We start from the raw sequence: 25986 nt of genomic DNA, 5'->3' as shown, positions 1-25986 counted from the left end.
CTCCGTAGCCCTTTCCAGCCTTGTGGAGGTGTGCAGCCTTTTGTCTTTGGTGTCTTTGGACAGCTCTTTGGTCTTCACCAAGTTAGTCTTACTGATTGTATGGGGTGGAGAGGTGTATTTTGCAGCTAACGGCCTCAAACAGGTGCATCTGATTCAGGGCGATACATGGAGTGCAGGTGGACTTCTAATGGGCGGACTAACAGGTCTTTCAGGGTCAGAATTCTAGATGATACATGTGTTCAAATACTTATTTGCAGCTGTATCACACAAATAAATTGTGAAAAAAATCTACATACATCATACAGGGTGAAATGTACATGGATCACTTGGAAGAAGTTTTTTGCCATTCAAGTTTTGATTTCCTCCAGGCAGAATAAAAGTGGCCTTAACGAAAAAGTGTATTTTTTGCTCAGTGAGACATATATCTGACAGTCATCTGCATAGCGGTGGAAGGAAATATCATTTTTCCTGAGGATGGAACCCAATGGGAGCATGTAAAGTCAGAACAACATAGGCCCCAAAATTGAGCCCTGCGGAGCACCACACGTCAGAGGTGCACAGTACGTGACTCAGAGCAGCCAAGGCAAACACAAAAGGTTCAGTCAGAAAGTTAGAACCTAAACCAGTCAAGAGCACTACCGGTAATGCCCACCAAATGCTGCAAATGAGACAGTAGAATACTGTGAATCACTTATTAAATGCTACAGTCAGATATAAGAAAACCAGACACTCGCAATCTTCAGTGTCATTGCCCAGGCGGATGTCATTAGAAACCTGTAACTGGGATGACTATGTGCTACGCATCGTCTTGAAACCTGACTGGAAGAATAAAGAATAAAGCTATTCTTCACTTTAAGTTGATCCGTATTTCTTTCTTTTAAATTATTTTATATGTTAATAAGGATCAAGTGTTAAGGCAGGAGTGTATTTCAAACAATTTTATAAATAAATTATATTTATAGTCGCATGGGGGAGGGGGTGTTTTCTTCTTCCTTGATCGAAAATAATTGAAAACCACTGCTTTAAACCATCAGCAAAAGAAAGTGTCTTGAATCTTCTGTCATTTTAGCGGCTGCCCCAGTGGTCCCCGAGTTGAGCAGTGATGTTGACACCAGTAACTTTGATGACATAGAAGAAGACCGTGGCGAAGAAGAGACTTTTCCAATTCCAAAGGCCTTTGTGGGCAACCAGTTGCCCTTTGTGGGATTTACTTACTACAGCAATCAGCAGTAAGTTCTGCAGAGGTGTCCTACATTACATAGTATTACAAATACTGTCCATCAGGACAAGCATTAACTTACATTAATTGTGGAATGTGTTTTGTTTTGAAGTCCTCTTCGCAGTTCCTCTTCTGCCTCAAAGGCAAGTGACAAACGTAGCAGCTCCACAAAAGAGGACAAAAGTCATGTAAGTTACGCATCTACGCTTGTATGTACTCCATCTCCAACATTCTGTGACGTGTATTGCTCTGTTTAGTTGGAGAACCTACAGAAAAGAGTCTACCAGCTGGAAGAGAAGCTTCACAGTGAGATGCAGCTGAAAGATGAATTGGAGCAAAAATGCAGGTGAATCTCATTGTTTTTTCCCAGGTTACAAAAGTACAGTGGCACGAGACTTAAAGGACAACCGACATCACTTTTTTGTTTCCTAACTGACATCAGAAAAACGTATTATAGCATCAGAAAAACCCAAAACACCCAGAAACCCAGTTTCAGAAGGTCCCGCCCCCTTGTTCGTGGTGTCACACCAAAACGTCTTGCCTTGCTTGAGAATCAAAACAATGGCTTCAGATTCGGAGAAGATGCTTTCTTGTTACTCATCCAGTTATGAATATGATTCGAATAGTTCTGAAGAGGAAAGCATACATGTTTGCAATCGATTAAAGAATTTATTCTTTATCCACCAAAAAGAGGCAGAAGATGGCGACAAAGTCCATGCAAAGGGGATGATTAATTCCTTTTTTCCATTTTGACAATTTTTTGTCCGTGAATATCAAATAGATGCTCGGGGCAGCACACAAGGATTCACCATCGCATTATTTATGTGTTTTCCTTCTAATTTCGCCATCAACATGGATCAACACGAAGTTTTCAGACCAAACAAAGTACCGCAAAATGCATTCAGGTGATGCAAGGTATGTCCTTTCTCAGTCAGGGGCGTAGGGTAAGGACTCGTCACCAACTCAAAAACAAGACTTCCAGAATATTCAGAGTGAGTCTTAAAACGTAAAATATAGCTACATGCGGTGGAATACGTCGGTTGTCCTTTAAGAATACACCACATGGTTTATTAAAAAATATATATTGCGGCTGAAGGAAAGTTTGAGATAGGCGTCCCTGAACTGAAGTGAAAATAAAATGGAGAGCCACACTTAAATGTGTACTTTCTTTCAGTAAGTCGCATACCTACAAAATGTTCTGGAATTCACATCCCACTTTCGTTTGTCGCGCACACGGTAAAACTTTGGTAAAACAATTACTTTGTGAAATTCACACAAGAAAATATTTTATGTTTTAAAACAGTTGTGTGATAGTAATTTTATATCTTCCACTGTTAACTCTGTCATAACGCTTACAGCAGTAATCATCTTCATCTTCGTAATCATATATATTCATAACGTATGATGGCATGTTGTCTTAATGGTTTCATTTTAATCAACTTCCACTTTTGTCATGATTAATTTGATGATGAATTCTGCTCTCTCTACCAGGACCTCAAACACCAAGATTGAAAAGATCATGAAGGAACTGGATGAGGAGGTTAACATTTGCTATTTTGCCCCCTTATGTGAATTTCATCACTACACGATTTAAAAATAAAATAAACAGACTTTCACCGTCATCAGATTTGTCTTGCCTTCCATACAGTAATCAGGATTTTTGTCTTTCACAGGCCAATTTGAGGAAGAGTGTGGAGGCGAGTATGTCCCTGCTTGAGAAGGATAAGATTATGCTGCAGCATAGATTTACAGAGTACCAAAGGAAAGTCGACCAGGAGGCAGAGAAGAGACGTAATTTGGAGAACGAGGGTGAGGACAACCTGCAAAAAAATGATGTGAAGTTGTGATGGCATGATTATTAACTTAAGATTTCACATCATGTATCATATTCAGTGTCAACTCTGAAGGAGCAACTTGAAGACATGAGGAAGATTAGCCAGAACTCACAGGCCTCGAACGACAAGATTGCCCAGCTTCAGAGTCAGGTAACATGCCGCCCAAAAATCAGTACTCTTTATTAGTTTCGCAGTGGAGAAATTTACATTTACCAGAAGCAAAGTGACGAAAGTAAGAAGAAAGGAAGAATTAGAAAAACAAAATACAGGAGCTGCTGGAAAGGCAGCCACTCTCGCGGCGCCATCTTGAAGTCAAAAGAACAAAATAATATGACAACACACATTTGCAGCCATTTGACCTCCCCGGCGAACTAAAAACACAACCTCGATCCGATCTATCAGTCAGCTGAAATAAATGGTGCCATTTCACCACATTATAAGTAAAGACATGAAACAATTCTGTTTGGAATCAGTTTGATTACTTTGCTAAATGAGGCGCAGCACCATACCATGGTCCATAGGAATTACAGCCTAAGGATGTGAGTTCCTTGTGTTGAACTGAAGATGATTTTACAGTACTGTATGTGGAGATGTTGTTCTGGTAGATGTCATCGCTGCCCACTGTTGTGTCCATCTGTTGTGTTCATCTGTTGTAACTTTTCAGGCGTTAGGTGACATTTTTCTCCTTTCGTTCTTCGTTTCTTGTCACATTGCTGCATTATCCCAAGATAAAAACAGAAATTAAAAAACTGAAGTTGAACTGTACATCTCGCAGTAGTTTTGAACATCCAAAAGTATGTTTGCATAAAATAGCGTCCTCCCATTTGTCGCTAGGTAATTAAATGTGCATGTTACCCTTTGTGGAAATGGAATACATCTATCTGTATGTAAACAATTCAAAAAAAGAAAAAAACAATTGAATTTTGTCGTTCCCTTTGGTGCTAGCTGGGAGAGGCTAACGACCTCCTGCGCGCCGAGTCGGACACGGCTGCGAGGCTGCGGAAGAATCACACGGAGGTGGCCAAGTCCATGAGCCAGCTGGAAAGTTTGAACCGCGAGCTGCAGGAGAGGAGCCGTGCCGCTGACAGCGAGAAGGCCCAGTTGGAGAAGGAACTCCTGCTACTCCAGAGCACCTTGGACTCAGAGAGGAGGAACTACAGCCAAGACTCAGAGGAAATCCGTGAGCTGCAGGGTAATCGGCTGAAGCCGCCAATTGTGATTGCAAACATGCTTCCTTACGGTAACTGAATTTTAAAAAACAATTTTGTTACCCTCCCAGCGCGGATTCTGGGGTTACAGGAGGACAACAAAAACTTGAAGCTCTCCGTCTCCAAAGTGGAGCTGGAACGCAAACAGGCCCAGGAGAGAAGCAATAACTTGGAGAAGGTGCACTTCCGCAACATATTTATATATATATTTTTTTAAGAATATAGGTCTGTTAAAGGACAACCGACGTCTCCGGACAAGTTGTGTCCATAATTTGTAAAATGGCTTCAAATGACTTCTACTGGGCGTATTTTAATAAGATTCCACCGCATATACAGTAAAGTCTCGTTATATCGATATCGGTTATATCGATAGTACTGCTTATTACGATACTATTTCTATGAACGCAAGGAGAAGATTTACATGCCGCAGGATCGGATATATCGATAGTCTGGTTAAATCGATATTTTTTCCGACTCCCGAGAATATCGATATAACGAGACTTTACTGTAGCTATATTTTATGTTTTAAGACTCGCGCTGAACATTCAGGAAGTCTTGTTTTTGATTTGGTGACGAGTCCGTATGTGACGTCAGAAAAGGACCGCCTCCTCACCTTAAAAAAGACGCATTGTAGCGTCTTTCCATCACGTCAATGTATTTTGCTGTACTGTTTTTTTTAAACAATGTCTTACACCCAAAAGCCGCCGCAGAGGGAGGCGAACTCCATGGAAAGAATGTATCAGCCTGTGGAAACGGGCTGATTCATTCCTCACCGGAGCTGGTCGCCATTTTTCTGCCTCTTTTTGGGTGAGACATCCCCCCCGCCCCCCCGTTTGCCTCAAAATGGCCCAAATAAATTCTTTAATCGATTGCAAACATGTATGCTTTGCTCATCAGGACTATTTCATCATATTCATAACTGGATGTGTAACAAGAAAGCATATTCTCCGAATCTGAAGCCATATTTTTGATTCACAAGCAATGCAAGACGACTTGGCGTGACGTCACGAAATGGGGGCGGGACTTTCTGAAAATGCCCAATTCGCAGCTCAATTTTTTTCCAGATTTTAGACACTTTAAGTCATTTTTATTGGTGTTTTGCATTTGACTAAAAATATACTGCGCGTTTTGGGTATTTTAGATGCTATAAAACGTTTTTCTGGTGTCAGTTAAAAAACAAAAAAGTGACATTGGTTGTCCTTTAAGACTAATTGCAAGAAACACATATGTTGATGGATAGTGAACCTGTTTTAGCACATGCTCAGACTCCACACTTTAATTCATCCAATCGACATTTAACGTTAATATGTAGATGTTGCAGCTTTGGATATCAGTGGAGTAAAAATAGCCTCGGTCTTTATCATACTCTCTTCATATGTAAATAGTAGTTATATAATAGTATGTTTATTGTTCACTTTCTTCTATTTAAGGGAATATTTTTTTCTAGTTTAAGACGAGTATTTAGGAAACTATTACACCACATTGCCAAGTAATCATTCCTCCCAAATCATTAATGGTAAAATATATCCCCATCTACAAATAATGTGAGTTTGACCACTCATTCATTAGTGCAGTAGCTAAAATCAAAAGGAATGATAGCTCTGGTTTTGAAATTGAGTCCTGAAGTTCTTAAGAGTTGATTGTTGTGTGTCCCCAAAACCACACAGGATAAGAACAACCTCGAGATAGACCTGAACTACAAACTGAAAACCCTGCAACAGCGACTGGAGCAGGAGCAGACTGAACACCGGGTGACACGTGCACAACTGACTGACAAATATGAGTCCATTGAGGAGGCCAAATCGGCTGCCATGAACGGTATGCCGCAGTGCCTCGTTGTCTCTATCATGGAGCATACTTACTGAGTTCACATCTCAGTCTGTTTATGTATTGATGCTTGGATAATGGCTGGTGTAGATAAGATAATCAACAACAAATAATAATACATTTCATTTCTAAGCGCCTTTCAAAACTCTCAAGGTCACTTTACAGTCACAGGATAAGTTTTTGTTCTGTAGGTGAGCAGCGGCAGCCGCACGCGCCTGCATTCACTCAGCCCAGAATAATTCAAATAGATAGAAAGCTAGCGAGATAGCTAATAGCTAGCTAAATCTTTTTGTTATTACAAGTATTATTCATTCCCAAACAAGTGAGCTTGTTTGCCAATTGTTTTGTTTGAAAAGTATACTTGCCATTTTTATTGTGGTGAATAAATTGCAAAATGTGTTAGACCAATTTCTGCTCAAATTATGTCCATTAAGAAGAGAAACTTTCAGGTGCTTTACAATTGTTTCAGTACACCACCACATATTCAGTGAGTCAGCTCAATGAATGTACTGTTGAATACACACATGCACACACACGCTGATTTGTGTAAATGTTGAGGTGATTTAGAATTTAAAATTGTCGAACCTCACTGTTTGACGATGAGAACTAAAGTTAGCTTGCTAGCTTTCTATCTGTTTGAGTTATTTCCGGGTTGAGTGAACGCTGGCGCGTGTGGCTGCCGCTGGACTCATAACACCAGAATGCGAAGGATAATCATATAGAGAACAAATGAATGACTCATTTGTAGAGATGTTTGCCGTTTAAATAAAACAAACTACTAATGCTTCTCAACTAATGCTTTGTATGCTTCTATATTTCTTTTTCTAATCATCTAAATCTTCTTCCATCCCAGCTGTTCAGGTGAAGATGTCTGAGGAGAACGGGGCAAGGATGCGAGCGGAGAGCCGGGTGGTGGAGGTGGAGAAGCAGTGCTCCATGCTGGAGTTTGACCTCAAGCAGTCGGTGCAGAAGATGGAGCAGCTGATGAAGCAGAAGGAGAGGCTAGAAGATGATGTGAGTTAACGCTTTCCGGAGCGCGGCAATTAGTTACTATATCCTTTTTGAAACATTCACCTGCCTTCCTGGTGGTTCAGGTGAAGAATCTACGGATACAGGCAGAACAGGAGTCAAGCAAGCGCGTGATGGCTCAGAATGAGCTGAAGAGCCGTCTACAAGAGGTGGATCGGCTGCGATGTTCTGAGAAGCAGCTCAAGCAGGAGATCAACACGGCGTTGGAGAGTAAACGCTCTTTGGAGTTTCAACTTGCGCAGCTGACAAAGTGAGCCCTCTTGAAACCACACAGTAGAATTAAGTTAATGGTCGAGATATTAATGAATTTCCAGCCATGCATTTTCTATAGCTTGTATAGCTATAGCTCATTAGATTATTTTATATTGCACATATCGACACACAAGCATTAACACTCACATTCCCACTGATGGACACCTGACATTCAAACCCAATCAATCATGAGGAGAACTCTCCACAAAAGGGACACAGTTGAGAGTCGAACCCTGACACCGTAATCCAGATGTGCAAACTACCACCCTGCAGCAATGGACTGTGTTGTAGTTTATTTGTCATTGTTTCATTTGCTGCCCTTGCCATAATGCGCTTTACAGGTCAAGCTATCATTCCCAAATAAGTGCTATTATTTCGGTTTATGGTGCAGCTGCACCAATGCTGATCTGCGATGGCGTTCACTGGGATTAGACTTTAATCTGAGTGTGATTACTCGATTGCTAATCTTTTACGTGCCTGATGATTCTGAACCACTGATTAAAAAAAATGCTTTGATTTTGTTTACCAGGCAATACAGAGGCAACGAAGGACAGATGAGGGAACTTCAGGACCAGCTTGAGGCCGAACAGTATTTTTCTGTGAGTATCAGATCGGTCTAAAATCCTGGTATATATATTGTGGGACTATCCTAGAATGCTATTCTTCCCTTCCCCTGCAGACGCTTTACAAAACTCAGGTCAAGGAGCTCAAGGAGGAAATAGAAGAAAGGAACCGGCAGGTCCAAGAAGTTCATAAAAAAGTGCAGGAGCTGTGCAGTGAAAGGTAGGTGAGCGTGCGTCACAAATGGCATGTAAAAACCTCATTAATGGGTTCAATTGCTTTTTCCACCACTCCACACAAAGGGAGTCCCTGTCTGCTCAGTTGGATCTGACAGTGACAAAGGCGGAGTCGGAGCAGCTGGCGCGAGCGCTGCAGGAGGAACAGTATTTTGAGCTCAGCCAAGAAAGCAAAAAGACCATCACGAGACACAAGCAGGAACTCGTCGATAAGGAGGCCACTATTGCACGAGTAAGCAAAACACAGTATTTGTTTAGCTTGTGTTTTGTGGGATACGAAATAGATTATGTTGTTTCTCTCAAGCTTGAGGATTCCTGTAAAACTCTGACCAAAGACGTGGAGGGTCTTGCCAAAGAGAAGGCAGAGTTGAGTGAGAAGCTGAGCACTCAGGAGGAAGGTACTCATTTTCTTTCTTTCACATACAAGGTTTTATTGATTCTTTTAAATGAGACTTTGCATTGTTATAGTTAAAAACAAATCCCATTCTTGTGTATGATTAAGTCTCTCCGACATTCTTGGGTCAAAATACACAAACGATAGTGAATTCTAACGCATAGAATTTAATTTGGACATTGGTTGTAATCACGACATTTTGAATTTTGGTTCTGTGCAAATTTAGCGATTCACCCTTCAAGTACAATACACTACATATTGATTTATATATTGCTTTAACAACAGCTGAAGCTGCAATAAAGTGCTTAACATGGACAGGAATCATATGCAGGAAATAAAGCAGTCAAAAAGTTAGTAGAAAGCACCAGGGAGTGAAACCAAGATCAAGTCGGAATCATGCTGAGTCGAATGCCAAAGAGTACAGTTGAGTTTTGAGACGTGTTTTAAATATGAATCGTGAGGGGGCTTGCCGAATGTTCAGTGGCAGGTCATTCCAGAGAGTGGGTCCAGCAAATGAAAAGGCTCGATCCCCTCTGAGCCTCTGATTAGTTTTTGGCACATCTCATAATGTCTGGTCAGTAGACCTGATGCTTCGAGAAGCTATGTAGAGATTGATGAGCTCGAAGAGGTAAGGAAGAGCGAGGCCATTTAAAATTTTGGCTCCAAAGTAAAGCACATTACAGTAATCGAGGTGACAAAGGCATGAATTACTGCTTTAAGGTGCTCCTGAGAATGTTGAGGTTTTATTTTAGCTAGTTGCCAGTTGCCTAAAATAAAAGAAGCTGGATTTAACAACAGCACTAATTTGTCGGTCAAGTTTAAAAGTCACTGTCCAGTTTGAGACCGTTGGCTTCAGATAAGGAGCCAGGGGGCCCAAGTCAACAGGATGAGATGTACACGGGCCACTGGAACCAAACAGTATCACTTCGGTCTTCTTTTCATTGAAGTTAAAGAAGTTTTGTGCCAACCACGGTTTGATTTCCTCCAGGCAAGATAAAAGTGTCCTTCACGAGAAAGTGTCTTTTTTGCTCAGTGGGCCATAGATCTGACAGACGTCTGCATAGCAGTGGAAGGAAATATGTTTCCTTAGGATAAAACTCAGTGGGAGCATGTATAGTGAGAACAACATTGGTCATTGGTTGGTAGAGTGGCTGCCTTTCCTGCAGCTCATGTATTTTGTTTTTCTACTTTCATCATTCCTTTCATCACTTTGCTGCTGTGAAATGTAAATTTCTCTACTGCGAGACTAATCAAGGCAAATCCAATCCAATCCAAAATTGAGCCCTGCGGAACACCACATGACGTAGGGGCTTTACGTGACTCAGAGCAGCCAAGGTGAACACAAAAAGTTCTGTCAGAAAGGTAGGACCTTAAACACTAGTGGTAATGCCCACCAAGTGCTGCAAATGAGACAGTAGAATACTGCGATCCACTGTATCAAATGCTGCAGTCAGATCAAATAAAACCAGACACACATAATCTCCAGTGTCATTGGCCCAGAGGATGTCATTAGAAACCTGTAACAGGGAAGACACTGCCCCATGCATCGTCTTGAAATTTGACTGGAAGACCTCCAAGATGTTAAGTTCATCCAAGAAAGATTTCAACGGCATGTGCACCACTTTTTCAAGCAGTTTTGAGATGAAAGGTAGTTTGGGAATGGGCCTAAAATTTGACAGTACATCTTGATGAAGACCAGGTTTCTTGATCAAGGGTTGGGCAACAGCCTGTGATCAAGGGTTGGGCAACAGCCTGTTTAAACTGTTGGGGGACAATGCCAGAAGAGAGGATGCTGTTGATAATGGCTAAGACCGATGTGCCAATACCCGGGAGAATTTAAAACTTAAACTTAAAAAATATGGAGGAAGAGAGAAATATGGGGAAACCAGATGGCTTAGACTGGCGAGCCACATCCTTTAAAATGGTCAAGGACACAGCTTCAAAGGAATTTAGCACAGTTGAACACGAAACATTGACAGAAGGGTCGAATGTGGTATTTGATTTTGGGCACCTGCATCTTAGTGCTCGTGTATGTACAACATTTTTTTTCCTTGAAAAGGCTAGTGCATTACAATCAGGTGTGATCTATAAGCCAGAAATGATTGTACTATTTACTGCTGAAAATGGAATACACCTAATAAAATATGCAGCCCGCGCGGCCTGGCAGAGGTCATTAGTTCAAGACCAGGTACAGCCTCCTTGTGGCCCGCGTGACTTTTCTCCGGCTCTTCCGATTTCCTCCCACATTAAAAAAAAACATGCATGGCACTCCAAATTGTCCCTCGGTGTGAGTGTGAGACAAACTGGTTGTTTGTCTCTGTGTGCTCTGCGATTGGTTGGCAAACAATTCAGGGTTTCCCCTGCCTAGTGCCCGAAGACGGCTGGGATAGGCTCCAGCACCCCTTGCGAGGCTAATGAGGAATAAGCGTCGAAAAATTGATGAAATATGTCTTTAAAAATGGGTCTTTTAAAATGACACATTTGAGCCTTGCTACACAACCAGTAATGACAAATAAGGGGATTCTAGGTAGTTTTGGTACTTTTTTGTTGAAAGTATTTAAAATATGAACGTAACGCAATGTCTTGTGTGTTAATGTTGTGAATGAACGAAAGGATTAAAGCTTAACAATGAGGACTAAAGAGCTGTCATTTTGCCAGTTTTCAAACGTTGATGTGTTATGATTCAACATAGTCAAATTGACAATGCTCCGTGCCACTTGAAGATTACAAATAAACATATGCTGGGCGGCCCATTATGAATTTCAGAGTATGCTGCTCAGAAGGAGGAGATTGCAAATTCAATCAAGGCCAACTATGAGAAGGTCCTCAACACGGAGCGTACGCTGAAGACGCAGGTAACCATGAACCTTTTTTGGGGGTGAAAGACTCCTCTATCCTTGCTCTTAGCATGCTCTATTTGTGAATAAAGATTCATGTATTTCCCACAACTACAGATCGTCCATATTCGGTCTTGAACGAATACACATGAGAATTTGCAATCAGCATTATTGAATATGTTTAACATTCCCAATTTTTGGGAATGTTTTTTTCTAGATATGGAGAGGGGGGGGGAATCACTCAACATATAAATCAGACATTGAGTATAATAGCTGAAATTGGGCCTTTGATCATCAGTATGGGGAAAAGACTCAAGTCAGTGTGTGTGCACACGTGTGGAGGGTGCACACACACTGACTTGAGTCTTGTAAACACATGTAAACACAATGAGTTTGACATTTCCAGCCTGTTTTTGTGTCTCATAATCCATCAGGCGGTGAACAAGCTGGCAGAGATCATGAACCGCAAGGACATGAAGCTAGACCAGAAAAAGAAGGGAAGCACAGCTGACCTGCGTAAGAAAGAGAAGGAGAACCGCAAGCTGCAGCTCGAGCTCAACCAGGAGAAGGAGAAGTTTAACCACATGGCCATCAAGTATCAGAAGGAGCTGAGTGAGATGCAGGCAGTCCGTTCATGATTTCTTTATCTTATTTTCTTGAAGACATGAAATTATATTATTCAAATGCACCGTCACTCTCCTCCGCAGCAACTAGCCGAGGAGTGCACTTACCGCAACGAGCTTCAGATGCAGCTGGACAGTAAAGAGAGTGACATTGAACAACTGCGCGAGAAACTGAACGACCTGCAGCAGCGGATGGATAACTCCAGTATCACTAGCTTGCTGACGGACGAGACAGACAGCAACATCGTGGGTAAGTATGCGTGCGGGTAAGCCAACCGGATGGCTCTCCCGTGTAGTACTGAAGCAACGTACAAAACACCATTGCTGTTTGTTTGTTTGTTTGTTTGTTTGTTTGTTTTGGGTAGTGTCGATCTTTGAATTTGACTACATCAAAACCCAGTCAGCAATCCCAAAAAACAAACAAACAAAAAAGACAAGACAAGGCAAAATTAATATTTTGCTTTTTCTTTGGATTTCTGATGCCATTATTATTTCACAAGTTTATCAGCTGTGATAAATTACAGAGGACAGCGATGAACAACGGCTAGAAATAAAATAGGAATTCTTCAAAGCCATTGCATACTTGTGGCCCACAGTATGTTCAGTGTTATCCTGACCAAAATCATTTACATTATGTGAATTTAAAACAAATAATATGACATAGCGCTGGTCTGCTACATTAAAAGAGCAAAATAAAAAAGCTAGTACAGTGATACCTTGGCTTATGAACTTAATTGGTTCCCAGACAGAGTGTGTAACGCGAAAAATGTGTATCCCAAAAATTAATTTCCCATAGGAAACCATTAAAATAAGAATAATCTGTTCCCAGGTACCCATAAAACATAATTTTCTACTTTTTCTAATTTTCTCAGCCTTAAAACTACACAAAATATACCTTATTTTATCCCACTGCTGCGTTCTTGTCAATCATGTGGCTTTAACCGAAGAGTGGGGGTGGGGAATAGAGGACAAAAAAAGTCTTCCATTTCCTTGTTAGGAGAACAGGCTCGTTCGCAAACGACACATCACTCTTTGTGGCACTCTGTGTGTATCCCGAAAAATAGTAAGTATGCCAAGGTAAAATTTTCATAAATTTAACATTCGTAAACCGAATAGTTCATAAGCCAAGGGGTTTGTAAACCGAGGTATCACTATATATAAATTTGTATGTGGGACATTCGTTCGATAAGGTGACTTTTTAGTATAAGGATTTCTAATCCAGGTTGAAGCTTTCTTTCCCCCCCTTAACGTCATCTCCCAGCACTGTCACACACGTTTCCCAACTGTACACAAGCTTTCCTAATTCCCTCAACATACAAGTCTTTCGACTGATATCTCACACAGTCACTTACAACAAGTTTTATTTCATCGTCACTTTCAAATGTTTTCAAGAGACCAATCAGGTGAAAGTCTGAAGGGGGCAAGGTCTGAAATGTAAGGGGGATGAGGCAACGGTTCTCAGTCCATTTGATGATGGTCTGCATCATTTGGACTGCTAAGTGAAGCCTTGCGTTGTCATGATACAAGATGACTCCTTCTGACTGATGACCCCTGCATTTGTTCTTTGTCTTTCTTGACTTGCCTTAGCAGTTCACAGTTTTTGGAAAAAAAGTTTGAAAGTGACAAAGTCAAAAGTATTGTGAGCCACTGGCTTTGACATCAGTCAAAAAAAAATTACACTGAGGGAATATGGCAGCTTGTTCACAGATGTGAAAAGTGTGTGACAGTGCCTGGGAGATTACCTTGAAAAAAAGTAAGCTTTTATCTGTATTGGAAGTCCTTATCCTGAAAAATTTACCTCATTCATTGAATGACCCTTGTTTATTCCCCAAATACAATATTTAGAGGTACCAAAGCGAACCAGTTTATATGCATATTCACCAAATCCTTCCTGAGAAAAAAATTAATATACAGTATATACATGTTTTTTTACAAATTCAAGATATAAAAACACATTCATTAGAAACAGAAAAGGTAGCATTTCCAGAGATAAGTATACTTTAAAAAAAGCGTGCAACATACAATCACCACAGGCCCATGTTGACTACTTAGCAAATTAAATTTCCCACAGCACCGATTGGCCCAACAATGTCATGTGATCATCTGCAGCCAGTGATGGCCAAGCAAGTGTCATAAATAATTAACATGTTGAGTCACATGCGTCTTGCCCTGCGTGGTCAGAGACTTTGTCGAACCCCTGAGACCGACTCACTGAAACCTAGGACTCAATTCAACTCAGGTTAAGGACCACTGCTCTAGATGCTCATTGAATTTGGGTCTCAATTTACTGAAATCATGTGTTATATTCATTTGCATTCGACTGCATATTAGTAATGTTGTGCGTAAACGAATACAGTAAAGTCTCGTTATATCGATATCGGTTATATTGATAGTCCCGCTTATTACGATACTATTTCTATGCACGCACGGAGAAAATTACATGCGCGCAGGGTCGGATATATCGATAGTCCTGGTTATATCGATATTTTTCGGACTCCCTAGAATATCGATATAACGAGACTTTACTGTATATCTTTGTTCATCAAGCAGTGAGCTTAGATTTGACTAAAAGTAATTATGGGTTCACTTTGCCTTTACTTTTCCAGTATGGTTTTTTTCCACCAGTGTAATGAGCAACGACAGATTCCATCTGAGTGTTCTTTGAAATGATGCCTTTGGATAAAACCCTCTCTCTCCATTTCCCCTTCACGTTTAGTCCACGCTCTTCCTCTCTTTGTAACTTCTATTCCTTTCCTTCTGTGAGTAACCGAGCGGATGAATTCCCCCTCTTGCCTGGCCTGTACGTGCTGCAGCTGCTGTTCTGTTGTGATGCTCATTCCTTTTTAGTGCTCTTCAGACATGAATTGAATCCAGATTTTAAGAATGAGGAGGAAAATGTTTCAAGTAGGCGTCACGGGGAAAATCAACCCCCACATTTTCTTGCCGATACGTTTTGTGCACTTCCACTAGTCTCAACACTGCATTCTGATGAATATTGCATTTGTTGGGTACCTGTCAGAATGTCAAGTAGTAAAAGCCAGTCGTTTTAGTCCATCTCACGGGGCATCCATTTTGCTAGTTGCTGTCAACTGAAAATGACATCACAGTTGCTCAAGGCACAGGTAACGAGCAATCATGCCTGTGATATAATTTTCAGTCAACAGAAGCTTAAACAATGGCCTCCCCCTGTGATGGACAAAAACAGGTGGATCTGGCTGCTTAACTGATATTCCACAAAAGCAATATTGACCAGAATACCGTTTTAGACATGCGGAGGGGTATGGAACATATTACTGTTCAGAAACATTTGGGGTTGAGTTTCCCTTTAAAATGGAATGGTTCCAATATTTGATGATCACCCTGGTTTTCAAATTCGGGGCGCTGGATCAGGAGCCTTAAAGTTTTTTTTAAGTTAAAAAAAATCAATGTTTTACACAGACACTTAACGCTTTGGTTTTCATTGGAATGCTGAAATACTGTAGCAATGTAACTTGGCCAGGAAAATCCATCCACACATAATATATCTCACAATTTTAGATGGTTTTACAGTGCAGGTCCATGTGCCCAATTTCCATTTACCATGGCACCGGTATCCAATCTTTTTTTTTCTTTATACTCATTCCATATACGTTTCTAGTAACATATACCCAAACATGTGAATCAACCTGTGTGCTAACACCCAATTGCACATGAGAACCTCCACAAGCACAGTGAACATATCAAGTCAACAACACTCCATAAATATGACAAATGTTAAATGTTGCATAGCATTTTGTTGACTTGGGTTGACTCTTTTCCCCCCACATTGATTTAAAGGACAACCGACGTCTCCGGACAAGTTGGGTCCATAATTTGTAAAATGGCTTCAAATGACTTCTACTGAGCGTATTTTACAAAGATTCCACCGCTGAATAAGACTCACGCTGAACATTCAGGAAGTCTTGTTTTTGAGTTGGTGACGAGTCCGTATGTGACGTCACTTAAGGACCGCCCTTGACCGTAAAAAAGACGCATTGTAGCGTCAATGTATTTTGCTGTACTTGTTTGGTCTGGGGACCTCGTGTTGCACCCAAAAGCCGCCAGAAGGCCAGATGAGGGCGTCCAAGCGCCATATAAGGAATTTATCAGCCTGTGGAAACGGAGGTGGCCACAGGAGGTCGCCATTTTGTGCTTCATTTTTGGATGAGAGATTTTCCCCCAATGTTGCCTCAAAATGGCACAAATAAATTCTTTAATCGATTGCAAACATGTATGCTTTCCTCTTCAGAACTATTTGAATCATATTCATAACTGGATGTGTAACAAGAAAGCATATTCTCTGAATCTGAAGCCAATTTTTTGATTCACAAGCAATGCAAGACGTCTAGGCCTGACATCACGAACTGGGGGCGTGATTTTCTGAAAATGCCCAATTCGCAGCTCAATTTTTGCAGATTTTGGACACTTTAAGTCATTTTTATTGGTGTTTTGCATTTGACTAAAAATATACTGTGTGTTTTGGGTATTTTAGATGCTATAAAACGTTTTTCTGGTGTCAGTTAAAAAACAAAAAAGTGACGTCGGTTGTTCTTTAAATGGTGCTAACATACACTCCATCAGCTATCAGTTGCATTAGTTTTTCCTTATTAAATGAGGAACACACATCTAATGTACCATAGTTAAACCATTTTGTTATTTTGATATACTAATTTAAATTTTCAGTATTTTGAAGGGAAAAAAATCTCTTTCTTGTGTTCTTCGGGCAGAAACAATACATCACCGATCAGTATATTTCAATAACATTGATGTGCTGGAGCCGTTCCGTGCATATGTTTGTGCCAATGTGAAGAAAGGCCTTATTTCTAACTGATTAAATAAGTTTTCTTCAATTTACTCCGTAGCAAACAATTTGATTTTTGTATCTTAAACCATGCAGTGTAAATCCAGCCTCAGTCCTGTTGATTTTCTCTTCCCTTTCAATTTGAGACTCTTCAGCTGCATGCCCTGTCTTATGCTCATTTATGTTTCCAATTCACAGCCTGAGCAAACAAGCAAATCGAGTGAAATTGTGTTCTAATGACGACAACAGTAGCGACTGTGGATTTTGTTTTGCACATGCTGAATTTTGTAATGTGTCGATTGTCTTCTTTTGCATGGGGTATCTTAACTCCTCTCTTGTTACCGCCTACGATGTGGAAAAGCTAACGCTGGCATTTTAATTAACCTTTTTTTGTTTCTTCCACCCAACTTAAGTTTTGCATGGCCCGCTTCAATGCCGCATCGCCATCCGGACGTTTGCCGTGAAATATTCTCCCATCTGCACTTTTTTTTTTACAGAATCCAGGCTGGAGGGCTGGCTGTCTATTCCTAACCGCACAAATATCAAGCGATATGGATGGAAGAAGCAGGTATTTTCACCTGGGCCGTATCTCAGGATTCGTTCCCATTCTTGGGCTCTTTCATTACTTTGTCACTTTTGTGTTGTAGTATGTTGTGGTTAGCAGCAAGAAGATTTTGTTTTACAATGATGAGCAAGATAAGGAGCAGTCCAACCCTTCCATGGTACTAGATATCGAGTGAGTCACTTTGAGAGTAACCGAACACATGTAGAATGTTAACAATGGCCTGGAGTTCTGATAGTTGACTGTCTCTTTGCAGCAAACTTTTTCATGTGAGACCAGTGACACAAGGAGACGTGTACCGGGCCGAGACTGAAGAGATTCCAAGAATATTCCAAGTAAGAAGGAGCCTTTTACTTTAACCACCCCCCTCTCCCCCAACATTATGTCTGATTAGTCTATCTCACTCTGTCTTTCTCTCTCTCTCTTACTATCTCTCTCGCTCTCTCATGCTCTCTGTCTATCTCTCTTTTTTCCATTGTTTTGCATTAAATTACAATTGGCAATCATTCTTTATTTGAAAAAAAAACCTATTTGAATTGGGACTATTCTATTAAGTATTGTACAGTGATACCTTACAAACTTAATTGGTTCCCAGAAAATGTGTGTAAGGCGAAAAGTCCGTCTGCCAAATGAACTGTACTATATAATAAAGGCGTTTTATTTACCCTTCTGATGGTCGTTGATGTAGTTGCCTCTTGATGATATCCCTGCTAGCTGCTTTTCGTTAATCCAAATCAACAGAAGTTTTTCAACCTCTTCTATTGCCTGAGACCGTTGGTTAGACAACACAGAAACACCCTGAACAATGGTCGACTTAGCATACTGGTACAGGGACACTAAGTCACACAAACGCACACATCGTTCGTGTTTTTCGTTGTCTCCTTCTTCTGCTCGACCGTAATTTTCTTTTGTGTCCTCTTCGGCTTAACACTAGCCAGTGGTGGGGTCTATTTTGGTCCCATAATAGCAAAAGTACTCCACTCAATAACAAACGCATCTGCAATCAACGGGGGTGTGGAAAAATACTCTGCAAGCCGCCGTGGCGCTGTTCGGCCGTGTGGTTTGGTGTTCATCCGCTGAAAACTAGTCCGCCAGCCACCGTGGCGCTGTGTGATTTGGTTCGTCCGCCGAAAACTAGGTCATATGCCAAGATTATATTCTTGAGAATTTAATGATCATAAGGCGAAAGGTTCGTGAGCCAAATGGAACTGTATAGTGCCACTTAGCAGTTTTTTTGACGACAATACTAGTGCAGCGTGTTCTACCGGAAACAAATTCCTTGTGTGTTCTAAATACTTGGCAATAAAGATGATTCTGATTCTGTTCGATTCTGTTCGTAAGCTGAAGTATCACTGTATTTATGTTTTTTAACATTTTTAAATATATATTTATACTGATATAATTATATTTTTGGGTGTTTATCATCATATTCACTGTATGTTGTCATTGATCGGAATCCCCGTTTTAAGGGTGGACAGAGTCTGACCCGTGGGTTGCCTGTGATCTACTCTGTTCTTGAATTTTTTTTTCCCTAATGTTGGCTGGTTAAAAGTACTTATATCCTTGCATTAAGTAAGATTGTTAATATGCTTCATTTTTTGACATAATTATAATACCTAAAATCTTTTTTTTTAATTGAATTATTTTTACAACCATTTTCCGATACATCTGAACTTTTTCCCCGGTTCATACACTCACTGAGAATAATATGGGATATTCAACAAATACCTGATAATGTATGAAATAAATGAATTGTTAATGTGACATATTGCATCAATTAGTATTACTAAATCACTCGTTATATACAGTATATATATATGTATATATCTTCTTTTCCTTACGTCTTTTCCCTTCAGGGGTTGCCACAGCGAATCAATGTCCTCCATCTAAGCCGGTTTTGTGCATCCTCTTCTCTCACACCAGCTACCTTCATGTACTCTTTCACAACATCCATAAACCTCGTCTTTGGTCTTCCTCTCAGTCTCCTGCTTGGCAGTTCAAGGCTCAGCATCCTTCTCCCGATATAGTCAGTCTCTCTCCGCTGGACATGTCCAAACCATCTCAGGCTGGCCTCTCCGACTTTCTCTCCAACGCCTCTAATATGAGTTGTCCCTCTAATGTACTCATTCCTGATCCTATCCAACCTGGTCACACCCAAAGAAAACCTCAACATCTTCAGCTCTGCTACCTCCAGCTCTGCTTCCTGTCTTTTCTTCAGTGGCACTGTCTCTAGTCCAAACATCATGGCTGCTCTCACCACTGTTTTATACACTTTTCCTTTCATCCTAGCTGAAAGCCTTCTATCACACATCACACCTGACATTTTTCTCCCGCCGTTCCAGCCAACCTGGACACGCTTCTTCACCTCTTTTCCACACTCTCCATTGCTCTGGACAGTTGAACCCAAGTACTTAAAATCCTCCACCTTCTTTATCTCTTCTCCCTGTAGGATCACTCTTGCACTTGGAACACTCTCATTCACACACATATATTCCGTCTTGCTGCGACTGATCTTCGTTCTCCTTTCCAGGGCATACCTCCCATAGAAATAGATAGGTAATAGAAGTGGCGTAGAGACGAGGTTGATGGCTAACCCGGACGTGACGTCACGAGTTGTAGCGTCCATAGTAACGTGGCTTGGTTTGGCATAGAAATAGGATAGTTTTGAGCGTATTTAGGTCTATTTAACGTATGGATGCTGTAAAAAGGAACAACAGTTGGGGGCCGCAATGTTTTGCTTACGGATGCTTCAACTACAAGCTGAAAAACAAAGGAATTTCGTTCAAGTGAGTGAAAATGAAATTTCTATAAAAAGAAAAAAAAAATCGTTTTGCGATGTTTTATCAACTAATTTTCGTCCTGTTTTCGATCTTCGACCGTGTATAAGTATGTTCTAGCTGTTCTTCATTAAAGAATTATATGTGCCGTGTTCTTCAAGATTGTCACTCGTGTTGTTGCTGCAGTTGGCCATCTAGCCCTTTTCGATTTGGAACACGAGATCATAACCCGAGATGGTATTGAGAACCATACCATAGACCTCATCAGAACCATCACTAATATCTTCCTATCTGTCCGTTTACACCATATCACTCGCCTACAGAATGATGACTTGATGAAGAGTTTTCTTCGATCAAAACTGAATCGCAGTGTAATTTTTGCAGGTCAATGAGGTTAGAAGTTTCAAAAAATTTCATCTCATTCAAGTCATCATATGGTTGACTAATTAATCAGCTTTCATTGTTTTACTGGCTGTGACAATTGCACACTCAATGTTGCTGTAAAAATAGTGGAATATCTTGTTCAAATTTCTGTGGTTGTATATTAACTGAAAAATTAGTTTAACAACGCCCCCAAAAAATGACATTTTAAATGATGAGAGTGATGAGGACAATTTAAATTTGGCATTATTTTTGAAAAATAATTATTAATATAAAAGTGTTGGACTATACACAGTGTTACCTAATCCTCTACAATTTCTGATTTAGTCCAATTCCAATCACCAATTAAGTATGATCATTCTTTATGAATGTTATTTTTTTCACGTTTGAAGATTGGTTACAATCACACTCAAAAGATAATTATACTATGTATTTGAATTTTCAATCTTAAAGAGCTGTCATTTCTATTATTCATAACATTTTTAGACTCTGAATAAATATACATCATTAGTGGTGTATTTAATTGCAATTGTATGTTTTGGATTATAAAAAAATTATAATCCAAAGCATATCTGATCTTGAAAGTTGAGGTTTTTGGACTTGTCCGACTTCACATAGCACCGAAAGACGACGTGAGAGTGAAGTAGTTGTCTTCTAAAACATATTTAGCCACAAAGTATTAGAATTTCGTAGAATACCGGAAGAAAATCGACGAAAAACGGGCAAAAATTATTCATATGGTACGGAACTGTGTCAGAGGCTATAACTCGTGACGTCACGACCTGGTGACCGCGGGGCGCAATGCTATTGCCTCCTTTGGGCACTTCTAAACCTATCTATTTCTATGATACCTCCACATCTCTAGTTTCTCCCTCACCTGTTTCCTATTCTCGCTACAGATCACAATGTCATCTGCAAACATCATGGTCCAAGGAGGTGTGCTGTCACACCGACAGCACACCTCACAACTGTCTTCCAGTCATGATACAAATCCTGCACCGCTCTGACATACTTTTCTGTCACTCCAGACTTCCTCATGCAATACCACAGCTCTTCTCTGGGCACCCTGTCATACGCTTTCTCCAGATCTACAAAGACACAATGCAATTCCTTCTGACCTTCTCTGCACTTCTCTATCAGCATTCTTAAAGCAAACACTGCATCTGTCATACTCTTTTTATTTATTTTTTTTGGCATGAAGCCATACTGCTGCTCACAAATGTTCACTTCTGCTCTTAGTCTAGCTTCAACTACTCTTTCCCATAGTTTCATTGTATGGCTCGTCAGCTTTATTCCTCTGTGGTTACTACAACTCTGCATATCTCCCTTGTTCTTAAAAATGGGCACCAGTACACTTTGTCTCCATTCTTCAGGCATCTGTTCACCATCAAAGATCTTGTTGAATAACCCAGTCAGGAACACCACTGCCACCTCTCCTCGTACATATATATGTGTTTTGTTATTTTTGAAGCAAGGGATTAATTATAAACCTGTGAACGTCAGATGATAAATTACATCTCAAGACCCCGCAATGAGATTTTGGACTTTAATGATGTATTATAATCTTCCTTTCAATGTGAATCGCCTTATGGTGCCTATGATTTGCTTTCAGATTTTGTACGCTAACGAGGGTGAGTGCAGGAAAGAGGCCGACATGGAGACGGTCCCTCAAGGTGACAAGAACTGCCTGCCACACAAGGGACATGAGTTCATCCCCACCCTGTACCACTTCCCCTCCAACTGCGAGGCGTGTTCCAAGCCACTGTGGCACGTCTTCAAGCCGCCACCGGCGCTGGAGTGTCGTCGATGCCACGTCAAGTGCCACAAGGACCACCTGGACAAAAAGGAGGACGTCATCGCCCCTTGCAAAGGTAACGTTGCTGATGTACTGCAAACATTTGCTGGTTGGTTCTACAGTGAACTAAACTCTTGTTGGATCTTGCAGTGAACTACGATGTGACCTCAGCCCGGGACATGCTCTTATTGGCGCTGACCCAAGATGAGCAGAAGAAGTGGATCGGCCATCTTGTGAAGAAAATCCCCAAAACACCACCGACCACATTTTCAAGAGCTTCACCTCGCTCCATGTCCACCCGGCCTGGACCCAACCAGTCCTTCCGCAAAAACCCTAAAAGCAGTACGGCAAAACTGAGGTAAAGGTTGAGCAGTTTTGTTTTTCAATTTATCTCTGAACCCCAAACATATTAATGTGCACTAGTAGGCTACATAATAAAATAAACGCTTCATTTTTTATGGTTTGTATGACCAAGTTAGTAAAAAGTGTTGTAAACTGTTTCAAAATATCACATTTTAGCTACTACATTTTGGTGAATCTTTTCAAACATGCCTTGGATGTTAATTATATTTCAGTAACCACTATTACTAATATTGAACAACCAAACAAACTCATACATACATACTCTATCTATTCTTATAGTGACAGTTGTAGTTGAGAGTTTTGAAAGGCACTTAGAAAAAAATGCGTTATTATTATTAGTAAATTCCTTAACTGTAGTGTCTGTTGAGGGATGCCCTACTTTATCTTTTCTATTCCAGCATCATCAACTTTCCAGATGCCACACATACTGTCATAGCTCCCACCCAAAAGTGTGATGGCTGTAGCATTTTTGTAATGATAATAAACAATGTTGGAATTTCCCACGTCGTCAAAGCGAAAGCTGATTTTGCGCACTCTTGTTAAATTCCACCGTTAACCTCAACTTTATGGAATTAGTATGGTACCAAAGCAACATTTGCATCATAAAGGATCTTATAGTTCCTTGCTGGTACCGTAGTTGTTGTTTTCTTTTTTTCTCTACAGTCAAAAAGCACAGTTTGTTTAAGACAGTGGTATTTATTTTGGCCATAATTTGAGGAATCATGGTATTCTGTAGCGTGTAGTTTGCATGTGCTGTTTGTCAATGTTACAACTTGTAAAAATACAAATTGCCCGTGTACCTTTTTAGCCTTTTATTACCGTTTTGTCTTTCAAGAAATACTCAAACTTAATGTACTTTATGTTTTGGGGGTTAGTTGAATGGGCTATCATTTCAAACCTGCTGTTGTTGTTCCTACCTATGCATTGAATGTGTGATGAAGAGAGTGTGTGCAACTGCCGTGTGTTTTCCTCCTCGCATTGGGCTATGACAAAGTGCTAGAGTCAAGTCACGTGATCTGCTTGCTGTCTGTCTCCCCCTGTGTTGTAGCCGAGCACAGTCCAGCCTCCATGCGGCAGATGCAACTTCCAGCACTTGTTGACAGGAGATGCTGCGCAAAAGTGCGGATGCGTGTTTTTTTCGTCTATTTATTATTACTTAAAATAACTGGGTGTTTCCAACACGAGAGAGTTGGTCCTCACTTTGTTGGTTGGCTGGTTGCCGCCTTGGGCTCACAACTGGGATTCTTCTGCTCTTGACACCATTGCTGAATTTACACTCCACGTCCAAATGTCCGATCCTGATGTAATGCCGATATCGTTTTTTTGGGGTTTTTTTTTGTTAGTTGTTTTTCCCCTTTTCAGGGGGTCAGCTGGAACTTATCCCAACTACAATCAGAACTGGCCTCTCACCAATCAATTGATGCACAACATCAATTCACATTGATGACGTTAAGAGTTAGTGCTTGAATTTGCACTGATTTTTATATTTGCATTGTTGAAATAAGGCATGCAAGCGATTGTGAAACAGACTTAGAGGGATTCTTTGTTGGCACATCACACATGACATTCATACCAGTTCATTGATGTTAGAGGAAACGAAGTAGCATGACTTAATGTTGAGGATCGATGTTGAACAAGCAATTCATCTTATTTGTATTAACATTTGGAAGACGCCAACCTGGCAATATCAGATTCTAAGTGTCGTTTGTTTACGCTGCCGTGGCACAGATGTGCGACTTGAGAGCAAAAAAGGGATTGAGTCACTTGAATCATTTGGTGTAAAATCAGCTATGTGTTAAGTGAGACTAACTGGTGCACAAAGGTTTTTTTTTGTTATTGTTTTTTTGTTTTGCTTTTTCCATATTTTACAGTGAGACACAAAAGCTGTTGAAGGGTGTTACTCTTGTGTGGGCTACTAACCACGCTCAAAGGTGTATATATGCTGTATATATATTTTTGTGTCTCCTTTACTGGACACCTGTCTCTGCTCTGTCTTTGCAGCTAACTGTCTCAACCATCGGACTTGTTTTTCCATGGACTATTCTGTACTTTCCCCTCCTTGTTCATCCTCAAACGTGGACAAAATGTTGATGGTGATATGAAACAAGATGCTGTGGACCCACCGCCCAATCTCCTCTGCAGCTCGTCATCACCATTTTGCTACAAGACAAAAGCGTCCTCAGGCCAAAAGCAGGAGTAACATGTGGAGATTTCTTTTTAAGTGGTTTTGCCAGGGCAGTGTATAGTTTTCAGGTACTGTCATCCAGGTGTTCCAGACGTGCCATGAGGGCTTGTATCTTCTGGGTTGGAAAAATAGAAAAAATGCCTCACAAAATCCTCAAATGCAAGCAGACTTCTTTTTACGTTGGCTAAATATGACTGATGCCTTCATCTAATCCTATCTGGCCTTTTTTCCGGCTCTTGTTCAATTATTACTCTCAAAGTCCATTTATCAGGATTGGAAATGAATATTGGGACGAGTATTAGATGTATTGAGTAAGGTTATTTTAAATCTATGCATTATTTTATTATTATTATTTTTATTGCTCCAAGCCATGAGGTAACTTCCATTTTAATGGCATATAGGAGTCCCTCAAACTTCCGTTGTTTTTTTGGGGTTTGTTTTTCTGGGGTTTGTTTTTCTGTTTATTTGGTGTGTGTGTGTGTGTGTGTGTGTGTGTGTGTGTGTGTGTGTGTGTGTGTGTGTGTGTGTGTGTGTGTGTGTGTGTGTGTGTGTGTGTGTGTGTGTGTGTGTGTGTGTGTGTATATATATATATATATATATATATATATATATATATATATATATATATATATATATATATATATATATATATATATATAATGTATTGCCTTACATTGATTCCTAGGTGAATGGTTCAAAAAGGAAAAACAATAAGTTAACAAATGTAAAACTGCACTGTTTGAATTGTACATTATTTAAAGAAGACTAAACAGGTGTAGCATTTGGAGCACCTAGTGCCTTAATAACCTTTGAATATTGACTTTACTGCCATATCTTTTTGTTTCTTCCTTTCTCCTTCCAAAACCAGACAAATGCTTCCATCTTTATTTTTTTTTCATTTTTTTACTAAATTAAATTGCCATATTTGTTATTTTCTTCTTTTGTTTGAGTATGTAGAGCAGGGGTGGAGAACACATTTGATCCGGACACAAAACATGTTAACAAACACATACTTGTAATATATAATAATTAGAAATGTCAAATTGATTGAAAGTGTTCCCCACCGCTGATATAAACTGTATA

The 25986-nt window shown here is 40.3% G+C and overlaps 1 protein-coding gene across 2 annotated transcripts in view; it reads left to right on the top strand.

Moving 5' to 3' along the window:
* rock1 (Rho-associated, coiled-coil containing protein kinase 1) overlaps window positions 1–25464 on the top strand; it is an 80737-nt gene extending 55273 nt beyond the window's left edge. Inside the window, exons 10-34 of one of the 2 annotated variants that reach the window (XM_089007630.1) lie at window positions 1070–1229; window positions 1332–1407; window positions 1477–1565; window positions 2711–2759; window positions 2893–3028; window positions 3113–3204; window positions 4000–4246; window positions 4334–4440; window positions 5930–6080; window positions 6943–7103; window positions 7184–7368; window positions 7900–7969; window positions 8050–8153; window positions 8234–8399; window positions 8472–8565; window positions 11328–11416; window positions 11833–12024; window positions 12106–12271; window positions 17338–17408; window positions 17488–17576; window positions 17659–17737; window positions 22173–22431; window positions 22506–22713; window positions 23767–23837; window positions 24720–25464. In XM_089007630.1, the coding sequence (XP_088863756.1) occupies window positions 1070–1229; window positions 1332–1407; window positions 1477–1565; window positions 2711–2759; window positions 2893–3028; window positions 3113–3204; window positions 4000–4246; window positions 4334–4440; window positions 5930–6080; window positions 6943–7103; window positions 7184–7368; window positions 7900–7969; window positions 8050–8153; window positions 8234–8399; window positions 8472–8565; window positions 11328–11416; window positions 11833–12024; window positions 12106–12271; window positions 17338–17408; window positions 17488–17576; window positions 17659–17737; window positions 22173–22431; window positions 22506–22713; window positions 23767–23818 (3092 nt within the window). In that variant the 3' untranslated portion in view covers window positions 23819–23837; window positions 24720–25464. The remainder of the gene's footprint in view (window positions 1–1069; window positions 1230–1331; window positions 1408–1476; window positions 1566–2710; window positions 2760–2892; window positions 3029–3112; window positions 3205–3999; window positions 4247–4333; window positions 4441–5929; window positions 6081–6942; window positions 7104–7183; window positions 7369–7899; window positions 7970–8049; window positions 8154–8233; window positions 8400–8471; window positions 8566–11327; window positions 11417–11832; window positions 12025–12105; window positions 12272–17337; window positions 17409–17487; window positions 17577–17658; window positions 17738–22172; window positions 22432–22505; window positions 22714–23766; window positions 23838–24719) is intronic. The other variant, XM_089007631.1, reaches the window with a different exon arrangement.
* Window positions 25465–25986: the final 522 nt, after the last annotated feature.

Source organism: Hippocampus bargibanti, linkage group LG11 (assembly GCF_051943395.1).
Source record: "Hippocampus bargibanti isolate YZ-2025 linkage group LG11, ASM5194339v1, whole genome shotgun sequence".
In the NCBI taxonomy this organism is placed as follows: Eukaryota; Metazoa; Chordata; class Actinopteri; order Syngnathiformes; family Syngnathidae; genus Hippocampus; species Hippocampus bargibanti.
Note: the sequence above shows the minus strand (reverse complement) of the source record. Positions and strands in the feature narration are given on the sequence as shown.